The 20,937-nt window shown below is 41.2% G+C and overlaps 2 protein-coding genes across 2 annotated transcripts in view; one reads left to right on the forward strand and one right to left on the reverse strand.

Annotated features, from left to right (window-relative positions):
- The window catches only part of LOC308322501 (cadherin-22-like), a gene marked incomplete at both ends in the record, with an annotated part of 118,609 nt that overhangs the window by 15,519 nt on the left and 82,153 nt on the right, over nt 1–20,937 (forward strand). The window lies entirely within an intron of this gene.
- LOC308325920 (inter-alpha-trypsin inhibitor heavy chain H3-like) lies at nt 69–13,764 on the reverse strand (the record flags this gene model as incomplete). The annotated part of the gene is made up of 18 exons (XM_080778686.1): nt 69–73; nt 1,084–1,137; nt 4,023–4,069; nt 5,491–5,662; nt 6,100–6,216; nt 7,234–7,397; nt 8,187–8,311; nt 8,438–8,614; nt 9,550–9,731; nt 9,827–9,937; nt 10,025–10,193; nt 10,345–10,461; nt 11,057–11,179; nt 11,826–11,939; nt 12,072–12,234; nt 12,318–12,422; nt 12,730–12,890; nt 13,696–13,764. The coding sequence occupies 18 exons, from the start codon at nt 13,762–13,764 to the stop codon at nt 69–71; spliced, it is 2,175 nt and encodes a 724-aa protein (XP_080634812.1).

The raw sequence follows: 20,937 nt of genomic DNA on the forward strand, positions 1-20,937 counted from the left end.
TACATAATAAATAAAATAATAACAGACTAAGCAAATTGAAAGAACACAAGACGAAGATGATACAAAACTTAATCTTATCCACAAAGAGGAGAGGGAGAGAAAAACACAGTGATAGGGACCAGGGTTTGTTGAAGTTAGTGAATTAAGCAATATTACACGAGAGGGTGTGGTTTAACGTGATTATTGCCACGACAGTGATGGTAAGGAACGAGACGAATTTGAGTTCCGCAACAATAATCACGTTAAACCACACCCTCTCGTGTAATATTGCAATTATACAACAGTTACCCTTAAAACTAAGAAAATTGCTGAAAAAATATTTTTTTAATGACAGATGTAGTCACTACGATCACAAATGTCCCAAGAAACTAGCTAGCCTAGCCACCAAGTTTGCTAGCGCTCTGGTAAAACAGAGCAGCTGAATTCTTTGTTTTGATTAGGTGTTGAATGGTTTGATCCACGGCTAGAAGCCGTTTCAACCAATCAGATTGCTTCCTCGAAATGACCTGTTGTATAATGTTCATTAACTAATGCTAATACACATCACCCTTCCCCTTCAGCACCTCCCCCTGTTCAAACCACTGCCCCTTCACAGTCAATTTACATCCTAAGTGTGGCGGTCATGTTTAAAACATAGAACTGGAGCAACTGACCTAATGGGATAATAGAACAGCTACCGCTTAGTCCTACTTTTGCCGTGCGTGCGTGCATGCATGCGTGCGTGCGTGCGTGCGCGTGCGTGCATGCATTTTCCCTCTTAACCCATTACGTCGGACGATGTCATCCAAATATTTTCATGTTTTTGAATGACGTTCCTCCGCCCACTTTTAAACTATCCCTCTTTGCCGCGTCCCATAGACAAATAATGCACTTCCGGAAAATACACCAGGCTGTCGCCCGCTGTTGAAACGTACTGTAACCCTGGTGAAAAACATTTGCGGGCTTCCACGTGGCATACGTGCGATAAGGCTATACTTTAAACCATGCTAATCAGTGTTGCGGCGTGTGTGCGTAGAGCTGGACGGGGCTGACATACGCTAGACATCACTCACCTGCTGTTTGTAGCTGTTTCACGTTGCCCACCTTCTGTTTGTAGCTGTTTCACGTTGCCCACCCGCTTGCCTGTCAGCTTCAGGACTGATGGCACCAACAGGTGGGTACGCACCTGAATATATGAGCGAGCATCATTAGCAGGAGTTCCAAAATATATAGACAGGCTTTCTGTGCAGCTCTGCAGTGAGGAGGATGCAGGGGAAACAAATGCCCATTTGGGTGGTGCAACTCTGTGTGGGGGTCCCCGGAAGTTCCTGACCCTGGGGGGGTCAGGAACTGACTCCAAAATGAATCCGAAATGGTTGAGCAATGACAGAGTTACCGTGTGTGGATTTCCGTGCTCGTACACAGCCACATAGCTGTCTAGGAGTGGTTGTACCACTCAAAAATCACTCCCGTGTGAAGTGAGGGGTGCTCTTATCATCTTCGCCGACCTCCTCCACATGGCCTAGTTCTTTCACGTCTCAGGTAAATGTGGGGCATTACACCACTTCTCGGTCATGTTATACCGACGCAAATAATATTAACGAGAATTGAATACATAGCCGATTAGCCGATTTGTTCAGACACATCTGACGTACATTATCCTTTCGTCGTCAATGGCAAATGTGACACGGGTTATGACAAAAAGCTGTTTATGAGCGGCTAGTGCCCCTCAAAAAAAAGGTTGACTTGAAATCACTATCTTCACACGCAGTAATATTAAACAGTATTCTAATAGAATAGAATATAATAGAATAGATGTTTATTGTCATTGCAATGTGTATAACTAAATTAAAAGTGCCAACCGATCAGTGCATCAAATCAGTAAAAGCTAAAAATCTATAAAACTAGTACACACACACACACACACACACACACACACACCGTACTTCCTGTTATTGCACAAGCCCATATTGCACTTAAAACATGTATAGCAGCAAAAGATCATGTTTTCGTGACTATTGTGTGCCTATTTATTTGTTGTCACCGTTGGGCTGTTTAGTAATGTAACGTCTTTGCAGGAGGTAATGACGAATCCATCGTCTCCTGGTGTTAAATTAGTACAACTGGTCTGAATTCTATCTGACACTTGAACAAGCATTGATCTAATTGCCTTTGTAGTGGTGCCATCGCACCTGTTGTTTGCCAGTCAATTCCATGGAGTTAAGGATAATGATTGTGTGCAACCTAATCGGACAACTGTGAGAACCGTTGATGTGAAGCGAGGCTTGCAGCAGGTTGCAAGCATTATATCCACACTAGTGCTATGCTCACTTTGCTGTTTCATGGCCAACCGTATAGCCCACCGCCATGAAAAACGCTCTGCCATTATAATGAGAAAGTAATCAGGAAGCTGCCTTGGGCATATTCATTTTCAGAGTAACACACACACACACACACACACACACACACACACACACACACAGCAGAGACTGGGCAGTGGCAGCGGCCGGGCCTGCCTGTCTGTTTGACTGGCATCTGCTATATCATTCAAAAGCTGTTTTTGTTTAGCCTTGGTTGGAGGAGGACAGGCAAAGTGATCTGTCAATAAATGAATGATGAATAGTGTAGAGGCTTGAAGTAACTAAGTACATTTAAGTACCGTACTTAAGTATGCCAGCACCCACAGCATCCCGAGCGGGAATCGAACCCAGTGCGACAGCACTACCAACTGAGCCACCGTGCCCCAAATATACACTTATATAAAGCCAAAGAGCAGAACGGGAATTCATCATAAGGGAGGTAAAAAGGTAAAAGAAAATAATTTAGTCCCTTGTTTGTGCCGAATCTGGGTTGCACATGGTTTGTTGCACTCCCTCTGCTGTTGTGGGTGTGGACTTCTTTAACATTAAGGAAGTATTTGGACAGGTACACACATATCTTGGTGGTGTATCGAATCTTGTGGACCAGACCCATTGCAAGATGCTGTACTCTGTCTTCGACCCTAAGCCATTCCAGCCTGTCAAAGTGGGCAGGGGTGAGGTGGGTTCGGGGGGTGAGGCCAAGTAGGAGCCTGACAAGTTTGTTTTGGGAAGCCTGGAGCCTACTTTTAAGGGCCTTTGAGGTGCTGTGGTAGTGGTCAGAGCTGGAACTGCAGGCGGGCCCATGCATTTAGCACGAGGAAACCCCACGCCGCTGCGTGGGGTTTAACATTGAGCGCTTGTTTGCACTTCCGTTGGTGGTCAAATGCGGAAGTAGAGCATTCTTCCGGGTGCTTCAAAACGCCACTGAGCAACTTCCATTGAAATGAATAGCAGGGGGGCGGGGCTGGCCGCACTTTATCCTTTATAACTGGTGTGTGCGACTTCAACTTAATCTGACTAATGACTAATGAGGCGAGTCAGTGAAGTCAGGTCAGTGTGAAGAGGAGCAAAGTCAGCAAACAATGAAATACACTAGTAAAATGATTAATGTAATGAGCACAGATTCAGTGCAAACAAAACAAACACAAAATCAGATTGATACTGTTTTAATAGCTCAACTGTTACAAGCTTCCAAGAAATTGAGAGAACATGAATGTAAATCCTGGACTCTGGACTTTACTTGAATTTACAAAAGATTATTTTTTATTTTATTTTATTTTTTCAAAACAAAAAAGTAAGGCAGTTCTGTTTGACTTTACCCTTTAAGTTTAAACAACAACAAGGCATAAATATTTATTCAGTAACAGACAGGTCCGTTTTTACCGGTAGATGTGTCAAGTGAGTGACAACTAACTGACACTGTGAACTTGTGAAACTTACTTTATACTTCCTTGTAACTGTATGACAAAGTCTAAATTAGACTCAACACTTTATTCAACAATTTATCATCATATATATCATATATATCATATATATCATATATATTAAATAAGTAAGTGTTTCGTTTTAAGCAGTTGGATATTTATTTGGTGTAATGCTGCAAGCCTGCACACAGTTATAATTGTGTCACAAGGAAGTCAGACAGTTCCTTCTGAAGAGCGAGCTCGGGAGACACAGACCAACATTCCAGGGTCGGGGCAGAGGTTATACTGTAGTCCACAGCGGATGTTCTAGAGGAAAAACACATTATTCTTATTGGAAGATGTTACTATTATGAAGTAATGCAGTAACAACAATAGTAACTGTAAAGATGACCAAAATGTTCACGTGACTCTGTGTCAAGCGTCAAGCTGTGAAAAAGTTGTTACTGTACAATACTTGCATGTTGCACACATGCCTAAAATTGCTGATATTTGCGTCACCCTCACATCTCCAGGCTGCTCGAGCGCTGTTTTCTGCCCCCTCAATGACGCCACTCACCTAATCTACACCACTAAGAGTGTCTTGAGTGTACAGGGTTTGATGAGGTCAGACGAGGTCAGATGGTCAGATCAACATATGGAATGAATTCTGTATTGGCCATATATGGAGCGTGTCATGAGGCGTGAGTGACGGACGGACTGACTGACAGGTTTTGCAGGTTTTCATAGTATTTCATAGTGATAATAATAATAATATTTATTGGACTATACCTGAGAGCAGTAACCTCCCTGTTATGGATTCTGAGTCTTGCTGAAAGAGAGGTTCCTTGCAGTATGGAATAAACTGCAGGCTTTGCCACTGGAAGACAGACGTTCATTAGACAAATAATTATTTTAGGTATTTCTGATATAGTGATAACACACGCACACACACAAATCCAATCTGTTATTTTTACACACGTGATATATTATTTCACTCACCTAAAATTCCTTCAGCATTGTTTCCTGATGGGAACTGTCTCAAGACAGGCCAGAGAAGTTTCTCTCCCTTCCTCTGATGAAGCAGGATGACAATACGTGTATCTCCAATTGAAACGTCCATCTCATTGTCCCGCAGAATCAGTGTGGCACTACATACAAGCAAGCATCCCAACATACTTTTATTTTTATGGGCCTAACAAAGTATTAAAGGACCACTTCACCACTTTTCAACCTATCTTCATATAGTAGGTCCTCACCAATTATCCTGAAAAAATTGTGCAATGTTTTTCTACTCGGTCTGTGTCTCACAGGAGGGCTGTGGGCAGTTCAGAAACAGTCTTCCAGTGACATCATCGATGGGGAACACAAGCTAATAGAAACTGCAGGCTTTCTAGTCCTGAAAAGTTGCAATGCGAAAATGGAAGCCATCGTTCTCACGGTAATGAAAATCTAAATATCTTTGTAAAAAAATCTTGTTTAAAAATAAATCTGCCTAATGATGATGTCACTGGAAGACTGTTTCTAAACTGCCCACAGCCGTCCTATGAGACACAGACTGAGTAGAAAAAAATCGTGCCATTTTTTCATGATCATTAGTGAGGACCTATTATATGAAGATAGGTTGAAAAGTGGTGAAGTGGTCCTTTAAGTATACAAACTAAAAACTAGATTATGACGTAGTACACCATGGGTTTGATCACTTTTGAATATACAGCATAAGGTAATTTAAGAAACGCAGGCTTTGGTACCTTCCTGCTGTTGCGTGGTCCTGGCCCCAGTGGAAAGCTTCCACATGCTGTCCGTCTCGCACAGTGATGGAATTGGTGTTCACCTCAATGCGCTGATCATTGTTGTAGTGAATAACGATCTTCTGGAGGCCCCCCTGCAGTGATTGGCTGAGCTCCCCATTCACAGACAACCCTGGGACAGCAGAGGAGACACCAACTCACAACAATGCCTGGGTTACTGCTGTAAGCATGGTTCCCTGAGCAGTAATCTGAGTTCCCAGAAGTTTTATTTTTCGCCACTAGGCGGGCGAGCCTGAGCAGTGACTATAAAGTCCTGAAGTCATTTGATTGTGACGATAGCCTACACAATAGTAATGAGTAAGATGTGTAGAAATAATCAGATCAACTGGCATTTAGGGAAATTGACCCATTTGGCCTGACCTCGACATTTTAAAAGTTTCTTCTAAATCCTCCAGTTTTCTGAAATAAATATTTTCACGATTTAAAAAAATAGCTAAATTATAACATAATGTTTAAAACACCAAAAGGTGTATTTAAAAGTACTATAAAGGTTATAGCCAAACAGAAAATAGAATCTAGATGCAGGACAATATACTGCAGTGACCTCACCTGTGTCGGGATCTTGCAGTAATTTCAGATGTTTGGCACTGACGTCATAACATAGTGGGACGGTCTGGTTTTCAGCTCCTAACAGAAACTTGTGGTGCAGAGGAAGAGGAGATGGAACTAGTAGAACGCATATAGTGAAAGATAGAGAGAAAGAAATAGATATAAAAAGAGAAATGAGATGACAAATTAGACAAACACAAACACATACTGTACATACTACTATAGTAGATGTACATGCATGGATTTTTTAAATTTAAAAATTAAACAACTTACCTGAAATCAAACTGTATGTAGAGCAGTGAAATCTAAACAACACTAACTAATATAATACTATATAAAAAAATTCTGGATATACAGTATTGCTTAAAAATGTGATATGACCTTATTACCTTTATACTTTTATTTTATTGTGTGTCTGTTTTGGTCCTGTATTTCAGTCCTTAAGTAAAATAAAAGTATAAAGGTAATACGGTCATATCATATTTCATCACATTACATTGTTGTGTACATTGTTGAACATCATTAGAGGTCACCACAAGGCCATGTGTTCAAATCCGGGTAACGACATTTCGGACCATGCGTCTTATTTGTGCATATTGTTCTCATTGCGTATTTTCTTCTTTCTCATCAATCAATAACTAACTAACTAACCAAAGCCTGTTTTATTTGAAATTTGTGACTTTATGCAAATAGTATTTATTACAGTTACATGCACAATACCTTGTGTTGTCGGTGGTACTTCGGTGGCCGAGATAACACTTGCTGAACCCTCGGCCTCATAGTCCATAGTCGGCATGACTTGGCCTTGACTTTGGTCAACCACCTGATAATCGTAAACCCCCCCCCCATCATAATCATAATAATCAAGGGTGTGGGGGTAGTTTTGAGGGTTAGGGTTAGGTGCTGAAAACCAAATAAAAAATCTGTATTACAAAATGTATTGGGACTTTTCGTTAACTACCAACCTGGTGTCCCTGTTTTTGGGCATGTCATTTTAGGCTAATCTTTATAAAATCTTAACAAAAGAAGCAATAGCATCTACCAGCTCACAACACATTGTTATTATGACATGAAGTATAAAATAGGACTAAGTACCGTAATTTCCTCCACCAACACCAGCTTGGCCTGGCCTACCACTTGATCCTGTTCCTTCTATGGGTTTATGGAGAACTTGTGTGTTCTCCCCTGGTGGCTTTGTGACCACCATGGATGTATGTGGCGTCACAAAACTGTATTTCAGAGACAGCTCCAGGAGCTCTTTCTTCACATTCTCCTTCTCAGCACCAGATAACTGCAACCTATAATCGAGTCATCGACACATGATGTCACACATGTGTTGATGAGTCACATGACGTAAATATGTAAATTATATAACGATTATGACACTGTTACTGCAGCCATGTCAAGGTTTTCATGTTTCTGTATGTGTCCTTTTGGGGGCGCTTATGTGTGTTCTATGTGTTGAGGGTTCTCAATTATGTATCTTGGTTGCATCTGTATTCTGATAATTAAGCTTGTTGGTTACACCTGTTTGTGAGTGAGAGAGGGCAGAAGTTTCATTACACTGAAGGAGAGTGCACTGTGCATGCGATCACTGAGAGAGAGAGCTCTGTGCAGAAGGAAGAAAGCAGTTGGAAGGAAGAAAGCAAAGTAGACCAGAAGAAGTAAAGTAAACTAAGAAGTGAAGTGAACGAAGTAAAGTGAACTGTGTAAAGCAGAAGAAAGTTAAGTTAAATACAATAAATGAAGTAAAGTAACATAGAGAAAAGAAGAGAAAACAAAGAGGGTTTTCAAGAAAGACTGAAGGATCCAAGTCGACCCCCCCCCCATTCATGCGCAAGCAGGCAAAGTGGTCAGTATTGTATTTGTTTGTGAATCTTATTGTGAAAGTATTATTGTGGATGTAACTATGAATGTACCAAGTTAATTGTTTTGTTTGTTGTCTTGTTTTGTATGTCAGTTCTACGGTGTTTTACAGCACAGTGGTGTTAATAAACAGCAGTAAAAATAATTCTGAGTCTCGTGCGATGGATGGGCGGCACAGAATTTGCCAATGATTAGAATAGATTATATAACGGCATATTCACTCTTTGTCCAGGAGCTGTTTCACCGTGAGGTAGGCCCAGACCCTCTGGAGGTGGTTGTCAGAAATGGTTCCAGTGGACTCTAGCCTGCTATCTTTCTCAGACTCAAACTCCATCTTTATGCTTTTCTATGATCATCAAAATATATCCTTGTGTCAGACAAATGACAAAAGACTTGTATGTTGTTCATGCAGCATATGTTACAAAAAGTTCATTGTCATTTTCTCCCTGTGTACACATGCAGCTTTCCTTACCGAAAGGGCAACAACCCGTGAAGTAAATGTGTCAGTGTTGTTGTCTATGAGTCCAGCCACCACAATTTCAGAGCCATTGTAGTACTGGCTGAAGTTGGTCTTGGTTAGGTCAATCCCACCAACATAGATCATTATCACATCTGTCAATAAGGGAGTGGCGACCTCTTCATAGAAACCCTGGTGAAATAACAACTAAATTCAGACAATCTGCTGAGGAATTTCTCCTTCCATTGGACATTAATAATAACGTTGATTTGCAAGCTTTTAAATCTCAAATGAAATCATCAGTTATTGCAAATCAAATTTGCCAACATAACTAAAAGCTGTAACTGATTACTGATTCCATATACTTTTTGTGATTGGTCTGTTTTTATTATTGTACTGTATACCTGGGGGGTCAAATCAACATATCCGCCTGGGTGACAGCAGACTGCTGGGCGAGCGCTGGCGCTTTGGCATGGGGGGGTCAGATCAACATATGGAATTATTCTGTACTGGCCATATATGGAGCGTGTCTTGCGTGTACAGGGTTTGATGAGGTCAGATCAACATATGGAATGTCAGAACAGGTCAGCTCCATATGGAGATCCAAGGGTGGCAGCGGGGGCAGTATTGAGTGTACAGGGTTTGATGAGAGCCCAGGTAGGGTCGGGCCTTAATTTTCGGGCCTGTTGAGAACTTTAGTTTTTTCCGGCTGCTGGGCTGCACTAATAACTTTGGGGCAGGCCCCGTCTATAGAGTTTAAATGGACAGGTATCAGTCTAAAGGGAGACATCGAAGAGGAAGGATGGATGGGGAAGGATCAACATATGGAATGTCCGAACAGGTCAGCTCCATATATGGAGATCTAAGGGTTTGAGGTAAGATGTAGAGTTGCTGGCCAATATTGATGACATCAGGGATCTCCACATATGGGCTTAATATTGATGATCCCTGATGATGTCACGTGATGACATGACTATTATGGTCATGCCTCGTGACAGCCCGCATGACGAACTAACTAACTAACGAACTGACTGGGAATTGCAGTTTTCATTGTAAATAACTCTACGTCAAACACAAGTTACACAACAAACTGAAATTAAATGAAATGAAATTAAATGTCTCTTAACCTGCAGCTGCAAGTCAGCATCTGAATCCTCGTAAATCCGTCGTGCCACTCCGTTGTTCTCCAATGCCATCGTCTCGAGGAACTCAAATTTCAAATCATTTCCAAATCCAAGACAGTAGAGTGGGTATTTCTTATTTATGGCCATTCTTACATTTGCCTGAATCCGGTTAGGATCTGTCTCCCCTGAAATGATAACCAACAATATTGGTTGGATACTGTGAGCAACGTATTGTATGTGCAATATAGTCTTAATTTTTTTCAAAGTGCAAACAATTTACCTGAGGTTGGATCGCCATCAGTGAGAAGAATAAGAAGAGATGCAGAGCCATCTCTGGGGTTTCGCTTCAGCATTTCCGTACCTTGTAACACGGCAGCATTGATGTCTGTGCCTAAAATGAGAAGAAAAACACATCTCTAATTGCCATTCTGGTGTCACAAGCTCTGATAGCAATAGAGTATATAGATCAGAACCATACCTCCTGCGTCTCGGATGTTCCGTGCAAACTCTTTGGCAGCTGCCAGGTTTTCACTATTGGCCTGGGAGAGTTCTCTATTCCAGGAGGAAACGTAGCTGTCAAAAATGATCAAACCAAAGTAATCTTCTTCCGCAAGGTCTCCCAAGATGTGTAGAAGAGCACGACGGGTCTGAGAAAATTAATCATTTCGTAAATTAGAGGAACTTCATAAATGTTGTGTATGGCACTATGGCAACATTTCAATGATGTCAGTGCGAGTAAACAACAGTATGCTCTTGAAAATGGAAAAAAAACACACTACAAACATTGTACAACAATACCTGACTCATTTTATTGCCATGCATGGAGCCACTCCGATCAATGATGAAGACAACATTCTTTGGTATGCGCGGGAGACCACTTGGGGCAAAGTGATGCACAAAATACCCGCCAGACACCTTTATGGGAATTTAGATTACAGTCAGTTAGAGTACAGTCAGTAGGCCTACAGAATAGCCTACTGAAAAGATTAGAACTCAGCTCTTTAGTGCAAACAAAATACATTTTCAATTTGGGATACCTCCTTTATCCAGGTGTGTGCAAGCATGTGACAACTCAAGTGAAATTTGAAGTGTTGAAACAAAAAAGTGAACAGACAAAATAAAATAGATGAACTTTGCTTTCATTCTTAAATTTGTTTTATCTGTTTATATTTCCTGATTGAACTGCATATGTTGTTTTCCTACACTTTGCTTCTTTGTTTTTTATGTATGCGAAGAACAGACATCACTCTATAGCACTTAAAGTGTTTATTAAAAGCTGCACTAATACAACGTAATTTTGTCTGTATGGTGGTCTACAATATAGCTTATACAATTGGGGACACAGGATCTGATTGATTCTGAAACCAATTTTGACCTGATTGTCAAGATTCAATTAGTCTCCTGAGCAAGCTAGCATGGGCAGGCTCTATTACCTCAATGGTACACATTTTCGCAGGAAACTGGGATCAAATCGAGGAAAGTTACATAGTGCAGGTTTAAGATTACATACCATGATGTCTCCCAGTGAGACGTCCCTGTTGACATCATAAGCAACAACCAGATCTCCATTCATTCCCTGTTCTCCACAGCAATTGACCTGTTGTTGCTCTGTAGGGTAAAAATGCACCCAAGCCTAGGAACAGAATACATCACTCATTAGGGTTTTCCTGTAACAATTCAGTTCACATATAGTATATTTATCATGCACAAACAAATAGTTTAGACTGACAATAGACTTGAGATATAGGCTACCCTTTACATTTTTTGTATAAAATTAAATTTGTACTGGGCAGTGTATCAGAAGTTATTTTCAAAATGGAATGTGAATGACTTTGATTGTACTTCTACTTTACTACTTTCTGGGATAAGTAATGTATATTACTTACAGTATGCGTTCCGTTCACATAACACCCTCAAATTAATTGCAAAATTACAAGGCTAATATTAAATAGAAGAGGGACTAGAAAAGAATGTTAAAATATTGATATTAAATTGTAATGTTATTAAGAAACATAAACAACTGCAGAACCCTACTTAGTCTAGAGTATAAATTATTTAGAAAGGTGTACAATATATTGTGAATGGCATATTGTTGTCATTAGTGTGCATGGATTTGTAAAAACATTAAGTAAAAATATTTTTTGAAACCATTCCCATATTTGTAAAAGCAAAAGTACTTACCGGTACTCATGATGTGTTAGTGTTAACAAGCATTGGTACTGTAACTTTCCTCGATATTGCCCTGTAAAATAATTTACTACACTGGACAGTAACGTTACCTGGTTGTGAGCGTGTGTTTTTGTAACAGCATTGGCTAGACTCGCATTGGTACTTAATCCTCCTTTAACCTGGACAAACGTAATGCCCGGCTTCTCATTGATGTATACATCCATCTGGCATTTAAAAAAAAAACACACATGTTAAGTGATAGAACCAAGGACTAACTGTATTAGTTTTCACATTATTTTCACAATGGCGACTACAATTGATAGCATTTCGTATCACTGACTCCTACTGTATTTCACCTTGAAGTCTTTGACAGGCTGCATGGGTCGGGCGTGGATCTGCAGCTCATATTTCCCCAGTGTTCGTTTCAGAAGCTCCTCGTATGTGAGTTCAAAGGTCACCTTTTGGAGAGCAGCCACAGTCACAGAGGTCTTAAACTCCTCAAGTGTTCTCCCCACAGAACTGTACCAAAAAGAAAGACATGTTTTTAAAACATGAATGTTAACTATTTCACGCTGAAAATTAACATCAGCGCCACCATTTACCTGACGACAGCGGCACTTTCACCCCGGGACACAGCCTCAGTGTACTGCTGTTGTGCTTGCTCCTTAGCTTTCACAACACCATCATACATCTCGCCTTCAATACGCCTGAGAAAGACCAACAGTGTAAAAGAGCTGAAGCCTGCAGAATTTGTACTTTGTCATGAAACTGGGATCAATGTGATTCAGAGGTTACTGTACTGTACAGCAGCATCAAATTTTAAGACAATCAAGTTTAGACAATTTCAGTTATTTCCAATGATTGACACTGTCATAGAACATTGTATGCAATTCATTATTAATAAATAATGAATAAGTTGTCATGCATTCTCCGGGGTAAGAAGACCCGTTTCCGAAACTCTTCATGATTTGCGTTAAGTGAAAGTGTTTTCTATTCATTTCTATAGAGACCCACATTCTGAATTTGCTGATGAATGCATTCTTGGGGATCCTGACTTGGAAATGTATTTCTTTGGGTGCGTCCACACGGTTGACAACACGGCTGGTGATGACAGTGGTGGCATAGCGACTGGTCACAGTGGAGTTGATGTGGAAGCTGTAGATGTCCCAATCCTCCTAGAAATATACACCACAAAACACAACCCAACTTAGTGACCACTGACCAGAACTTGACCAGAGAATAAAAACAATGCTGACAACAAAGTAGTTGGGCAGGAATAGCACATTGGGAATCTCATTGGTCCTATGGCAGAAACACCCCTTATATCAACTACCCAACTACTCATTTTTCAACTACCATTTGCATTTCACAAGAGAGGCCTTTGTACATCCAGAGGTACTACTACTTTCTGCAAAAACACAAACACAGGCACACGCACACACCCATGCACGCACCCACGCACGCATGCACACACACACACACACACACACACACACACACACACACACACACACACACACACTCACACACTGAAAGTATTAAACAACAGTCAGCAGGTCCTTCACCTCTTTTTGTGGTGTTTGTCAATTTATGGTTTAAGAATGTTTCGTTCTACCAGTAATGGGGGAGTAGGGTTGGGAATGACGATAATATCGTCATTCCAACCCCAACCCTACCCTACCCTATTAGACGTAGTAGTACTAGTAATACTAAATGAGCACATAATATGTGCTCATATTACTACTACGTCTAATATTATTTGGAAAGATTCAATAATTATAATGTTCCAAAAAAGCTTTCAACTGAGCTCATCTCCAGTCTGCATTAAAAAGAAAACACACATTTTCTGAATATAGAACTTTTATCTGTCACGTGACGTCACATATTAAATATCCCTATGTTAACAGTTGAAAGTTCTACTCTCTAATTTAAGCACACCCCAATACATGCATGTCATATTCATACTGTATATTACCCTACCTTGATTGGTGCTGCAGTACCAAAAGCCAGCAACAACCCAAGAAGGGTGAGTCGCACCACTCTCTCCATGATGGGTTCCACACAAATGATGCCCGTCAACCTGCCTTTTAAACTATCAGCTGTGAGACAATAACAGTGTGCAGAAGTTCTTAAAGGGACAAACCCTCTTATTAGATTAGAGGAAAGATTTCAGTCCATTCCACCAAGGTCACTATTGAATATATACTCCTCTGTCATCAGTCCAAAATCCAAGCTCTTGCAATGGTTATATCTGATATCAGTTATTCTCTGTGGAAAACAATAGTAAATTGAACAAATGATATTCTTCCTGTCTGTCTGTATATGTTCATCTTGAGTTCATCTTGGAAACTAGTGGACCGATCAGCACCAAATATATCCACCCCGAATTGTTCAAGGGCCATAACTCTTGAACCATATAGGATGTACAATCAAAATGTTATTTTCCCTGGATTATTTGATGATGATGCAATTCCCCATGGCCATTTCTGAATAACTAGATCTGCTATTCTGCATTTTTTCTTCAGAGCATGTTCTGATATTCCTCCAACAGATATAAGCCAATAACTTGCTACACACTATCTCCGGGGACGTGCCAATGATTTTGACTATATTGCTCACCTCTTTCTGTCTTTTAATAACACACACACGTAATACTAGGTATTAAATCAGCCCAGCCCACAGACAGGAGACAGCCTATGTGTCAGATACCTTTCTTCCTGTCATCAGTCCAAAATCCACCCTCTTGGTAATGTTGATATAATGATATCAGTTATCTAGGGGATAGGGAAACAATAGTAAACTAAACAAATTGCATCTGTGGGTCTCTAGATTGTCAAGTCACCTGGCAAATATACAAACAAACAAACAGGACTGACACAAACATGCAAACAACAAACGCTCTCACACATAAACCGATCCATACATTAACATGCACACATTATTTTCCCTCGCCTGTAGAAGATATTTACTTGGTTCAGCCATGGTTTGAACACTTGAACCCCAGCATCCATATTCTGGGGGAACATTAATAGCCAAAAACAAGAAGAAATGTGGTCAAAGGACAAAAGTGGAGGATTTAAGTAGGTTAATATATCGGACCATTAAATACTTAGACCCTCTATAGGCTGTTTGTTTACAGAGAAACAAAGCATACATAGAAATGAAACAGGTAACTGTAGTAACTGTTTAAAAAATTGCATTTGCAAAGTACAAGGTGGCTTTAAAGCAGGCAAAAGCAACCATATAGGCGCTATATATATAATATATATAACGAGAGAGAGAGAGAGAGAGAGAGACTATACTATAGTATATTTCAGACAGGAAACACTCATGTCAGAATAGATTGACCATTTATTGCAACAAATACAATTTTCGCATTGCAACTTTTCAGTATAGAAAGTCTGCCGTTTCTATTAGCTTGTATTCCCCATCGATGATGTCACTGGAAGATGGTTTCTGAACTGCCCACAGCCCTCCTATGAGACACAGACCAAGTAGACCAATAATCATGATTATTAGTGAAGACCTAGTATACTGTATATGAAGATATTTGAAAAGTGGTGAAGTGGTCCTTTAAGCAAAACCCTGTGTTGGTATGCAAGGATTTCAATTAAGGGGGGTGGGCGTGCATGGAGCAGGCGCTGGAGAATGTTGGTTCACCGATTGCCCGCCCCTGACCAACTCCGCCCCCGCCCCCTCCGGCTATCCCCTCCCTGCTAGAAAACAGCGATGTCACCATTATTTCGACTCGAGCGACGCCCCTCTTGCACTGTAGTTCACTCCCACTCCTAGACCAGGAAATGTATGTTGTTTCCCTTTTTTGAGTGGTGCAACCACTCCTACAACCAGCAATGTCCATGTACCTGTGTACTGTACCTGTGTCTATGAGCCTGAGTATGTTACTTATTTATACCAGTAGGGGGCGGCAGAAACAGAGAGAGGGGTAGTGCTGTGTCTCTAATGAGAGAGAGAGAGAGAGAGAGAGAGAGAGAGAGAGAGAGAGAGGGGGGGGGGGGGGGGGGGGGGGAATTGCACCACTCAGTTTTGAGCCTATGCGAACCTCAGAGTATTTATTAATAGAGACGTCACCGAGAGGAAACCCTCAGCCGAAATGGACATAGTGGCCGAAATTTGGTATTGCAGCTTGAGCCAGCCCTGGGCTGTTGACTATCATTGCGCACGTTCATGTTATTGGGGCAATGACACGTGAACGCTATATGTTTCATAGGTGAACGTGCGCAAATGGCGCAATGATAGTCAATGGCCAGCACGTTCATGTGTTTGGGCAATCCATCCCAGAATGCACTCTGTTCTGTTCCTACCCGGAAGGAGGAGTGAAATCGCCTCATGCGCTTTTGAGCAACTTAATGCAAGTGGATGGGAGGAGAAATCCGGTGACGTCTCTATTAATATATACTCTAAGATTACTCTTTGAAGAGCGCGAGCTCAGGAGACACAGACCAACATTCCAGGGTCGGGGCAGAGGTTATACTGTAGTCCACAGTGGATGTTCCAGAGGAAAAACTCATTCTTATTGGAAGAATGGTACTAGTAGTATCATTATACAGAGGTTATACTGTAGTCCACAGATGTTCTAGCATACATGGGGAACTGGCGGCCCAGGGGCCACATGATTTCAATTCAAATAATAGCAAAAATAGCACATCTAAAAGCAGTGCAACACATTTTGAGCTTGTAGACCGGCTACTTTTTTGCGACAACAGTATGCAATGTGGCCCTCTGGAGTGAGTGTGGAAATATAGTGGCCCTCTCCATTGTCAAAGTTGCCCACCCCATAGTACTAATACTCACAAGGCTTGGTAAAGACATATGGAATGAGACTTAAAAAGAGTCTTGCTGAAACAGAGGTTTCTTGTAGTATGGAATAAACTGCAGGCTTTGCCACTGGAAGACAGAGGACAAAGAGAAGACTGACGGTTACAAATCATTACTTTTTAAATACTGTTTAGTTTTTTTCCTTTGTTCTGTTCAAGTAAAAGAGGGGTAGCAATAATTATAAAACAAAATACTTCATATATTCTTGAAAATGTTCTACAGAAGGGTGCTATGTTTTAATTACTGGCACGTTATATAGTGAGCATAATAGGCCTACAGTTGGCTGTGTATATATGCTCCAAAAGTTTATTTTATTTTTTGGCAAATTATAATTATGACACTTTGCTTTCATCGTGATGGCTAGAAACTTTTTTAGGTCAGTGTGCGTGTGTGTGTGTGTGTGTGTGTGTGTGTGTGTGTGTGTTTATTTATAGCAATGCAATGTACTGTATGTACAAATCTATACAGTTATGACCGTTGCCTGAGGTGTGAAACTAGCATTGGGGATTTTCTTCTTTTTTCGTCTTTCTACTTTTGCAATGCCTAAGGCCCGGGCCACACTGGGGACAGAATTGACGCTGCCACTATAACCAATGGAACTCGGTGTGCAGGTTGTGCATAAAAGCTCCGCTTGTGAATCCTTTGTGCTCTATTTTCTGCGTGTCTGCGGGCGTTTCGCAACCTTCGCCTCGCCTTCAGAGGACAACAAAACGTTAAAAAAAATCATATGTTTTATAAAATTGAAAAAAGTGTTTGAACAGCTAACTCTGCCCCACCCCCAACAGAGACGTCCAACATGGCAAACTCACGTATACCCCCTATAAACAAATGATACAACGATCATCATTTATATACATTTAATGTAACCTTTTAACCTTTTTACAGCAGAGAGCTGGCTTCCAGAGCTTTGCAAATCTGATTTTAAATGCTAGTACAATGTTAATTTATTGGTGTTAACTTCTATTGGTGTTAAGTGTTGTCAACGGAGTATACATGATGTCATCAGTTCTATTTCCATATAATTTTATAAATAAAATGAAATTATATTGTTGTTTAGATAGGAGTATATAAACTATAGTAACCTATATATCAATAGTTGTCCCCTATCTGTTACCGTACCTTTAACTAGGTAGTATTGATTATTGTCTTAGTGATTATTCTATCGATAACTGTCAATGAATAGAATAATCAACAATAGATTATTAATTGATTATTTTATTAAATTGTAATTTATTTTCATTATTTATTGATTCAATTGATCTATTAACTTGTTGCATTTAACATTTGACGGTTCAATTTCCAAATATTCATGCTAGTTGGCTATCAAATTCAAACCGTTTGGCAGGCAGTCACTGTGGACTTCCTGTCCGCCACTACAAAGGTCAGGAGACAGAGAAGAAGAGAGGAGAGCTAGGGATTGATGGATAGGGGACTGTGTAGAATCATGGCTAGGCAAAACCTTTCCACCAAGCTGGTCCTGTGATTGATGCCGTTCTGTTAGATTCAATTAAATTGGTCGTTGCATTTGTTCCACAGGATAACCCCTTTCACTGAAACACAGTGGTATTTTGCACTGGTCCTCACTAACGGCTGATTAAACATACATACCCCTAAGGCTATGTTGCCGACAAACTCTTACCGATGCAGGTCACTTTGACTGATAGGCCACAGCGTCCTCAGGCGAGCAGAATGGACAATTTAGCAATCTTTAATCTGGATGTGATCACGATCTACTCACAGAATAAACAAAAAATTCCATAGTGTGGCTTTGAGTGGCATTGTTTAGTTTGAATATGTACTGTAATAGCCCTGTCAATGTATTAAAGGCTTTGCAATGGTCAGTGGGACGTACAATGGTCACGTTTTGACATGACTGATATCTGGATAAGGAGCTGGGCTGAAGGGTCTGATTGAATGTTGTAGAGTGTAAACCTACAGGATCGAGTGACGGCTGTAATGTGTGCTTTGAACGAGAGCTGACGGTCCAGGACAACACCAAGGATCCTGGCTGCTGGGACAGATGTTACCAAGGTTACGGAAAGCTCCCGCATGGGGCAGGACTTACAATAGCTGGGAAGAAGAGAAGCTCAGTCTTGTCTGGGTTCAGCTTGAGGTGGTTAGAAGACATCCACTGTGAGATGTCAGCCAGTTATGCAGTGATGCACTCTTCCACATGAGTAGCAGAGGGGGGGGAAGGATAGAAACAGTTGAGTGTCATCGACATAGCAGTGATTGTGAGCAGAGATGATAGTGCCAAGGGATTTAGTGTACAGGGAGAAAACGAGGGGACCAAGTACAGATCCGTGTGGGACCCCAGTTAGGAGGGTTCGGGGGGATGATAGCAGACCTTTCCAAGACACCTGGTAGGTCCGGTCGGTTAGGTAGGAGGAGAACCACTTTAGTGCCGTCCCACCAATGCCTAGATCAGCTAGGGTGTCTAAGAGCAGCTGGTTCACTGTGTCAAATGCTGCTGATAAGTCTAGAAGAATCAGGACTGCAGAGTGGGAAGCAGCCTGGGCAGCATGTAGTGCTTCTGTGCCTGCGAGGAGTGCAGTTAAGGCGAGACGAGTACAGCTTTTATGCCTGACAGAAAATCCCTGATTCTCTTCCCGAGCCTGCCGGACATTTTTCGGCCCTGTCGCTCTATCCTGTAAGAAAAGAAAGAAAGAAAGAAGCGAGATGAGAATGAGATACCAGTTAAAATGTATCTGCTGGTTGGTGTGTGTCTTTCAGCAACATGGAGGAGGAGAGATAGAGAGACGGGGTGTTTATTTCAATAAGTACACTTTATTGCTGATAGAAAACACGTTCAAAGGAAAATCCATTCGACTATGAAATCTGTTCAAGGACCTCTCATCTTTAAATAATTTTGTGAACATATGCCCTTCTGGTTTTCTTCATCTGCCTCCATCCACACCAAGAACATTAACTATAATAACTATGAATATTGGAGAAGTCATCAATATACATGTTGAGGCTCCGACACAGCCAGTGGTTACAGAACGTTAGTTAATCAGTCTGGATGTTCACATCATCATCATTATAGTTCAAATTATCATTCTTGGTGTGAATTAATTGCAATGCAGTAAGCTGAGCATATAAATCTAATCAAATCAAATCAAAGTTAAAATGTCAAGATTTCAAAGATGTTTCTTGGACATAAATTACAGACACACTACAGGAATTAGTATTAGTGAACGCATCTGAACTGCAATAATATTCCCAGCATAGCCGTGGTCCACCTCCTGTTTCCACTTCAGGCCATGTCTTTATAAGATGATTTAAAGGAAACGGCATCATGCATGGATGGAATTTTTAGACAATACAAATCCAGGGTAAATCAGGGATCAAGACGAGAAAAAAAGACCTTGGGAAATGTATCTCTCCTTTATCTTTCTTTCTTTCTTTCTTATTTCTCTCTACTCCCCCCCTGCCGAACACTCTTTTTTTCCCTTATTTTTCTAAACTATTCCACTACGAGAATTCTTTCTCCCATTTTGTCAAGTATTGCATCCGGAGCTCTCTCTCTCAGAGTGAAGGCACAGGATGTTGCAAATTGCTGAAGTCACCATTAGGACAGCCTGTACTAACCATAGGTGAGACATGTGGCTGAGCAGTGGGATCACAGGAGAGGGGAATGTGACAAGGCAGGTGCATCATATCATACAATCAATACATGCTGCCAACCACCTCTATTTATGTGACCAGGAACATCTACCGTTATGCACGCCACAAGGGTGTCGGACATAATTGATTCTGACACAGTCGAGGTGTGTGTGTGTGTGTGTGTGTGTGTATTTGTGTGCGTGCAAATCCAATAAAAGACACAAGTCAGTGGCTGATAAAGACAGCCATTGGCTTTTATGACATGGCAGGTTTCTCACCCTCTTCAGCCTGATGTAATCCATCATTCGATGGCGTCCCACTCTGAAAGTAGCTGATCTACAAGCTCATTGTGACGTATAGATCTATGTTCGGTGCGACACCATTTTACGATTGAGTTTAAATTAAGCTGTCTCTCTTTCTGCCACAAGCCCCCCCCCCCCCCCCCCCCTCTCTCTCTTTCTGTGCATTTATGTGGATGTTATAGGAATGAATCACGTTGGAAGTAGTGAAGAAATAACTTTTCATGTGAAAACACCTCAGCTTTTATGTCTTTACTAAATGATCCATAATGCGGGCGGGGAGCACTCAGTCCTGCAGATTAAGGCGGGAGGAAGCCAGAGAGAAAGTCACCAGCGCAGCCGTTATGCCCCCTCTGTCGGAGCCAGTGTCGCCACCGCGCCAGTCGAGATGGGCACAAATCTCTTTTACGAGGCTGCCTCTTAAATAGCTGTCAGTCTAGTGTCTTCACACGCGGTGCACTCCTGTGGCTCGCCTATCGGT

This window comes from Protomyctophum bolini (assembly GCF_963924005.1).
Source record: "Protomyctophum bolini genome assembly, chromosome: 2".
Lineage (NCBI taxonomy): Eukaryota > Metazoa > Chordata > Actinopteri > Myctophiformes > Myctophidae > Protomyctophum > Protomyctophum bolini.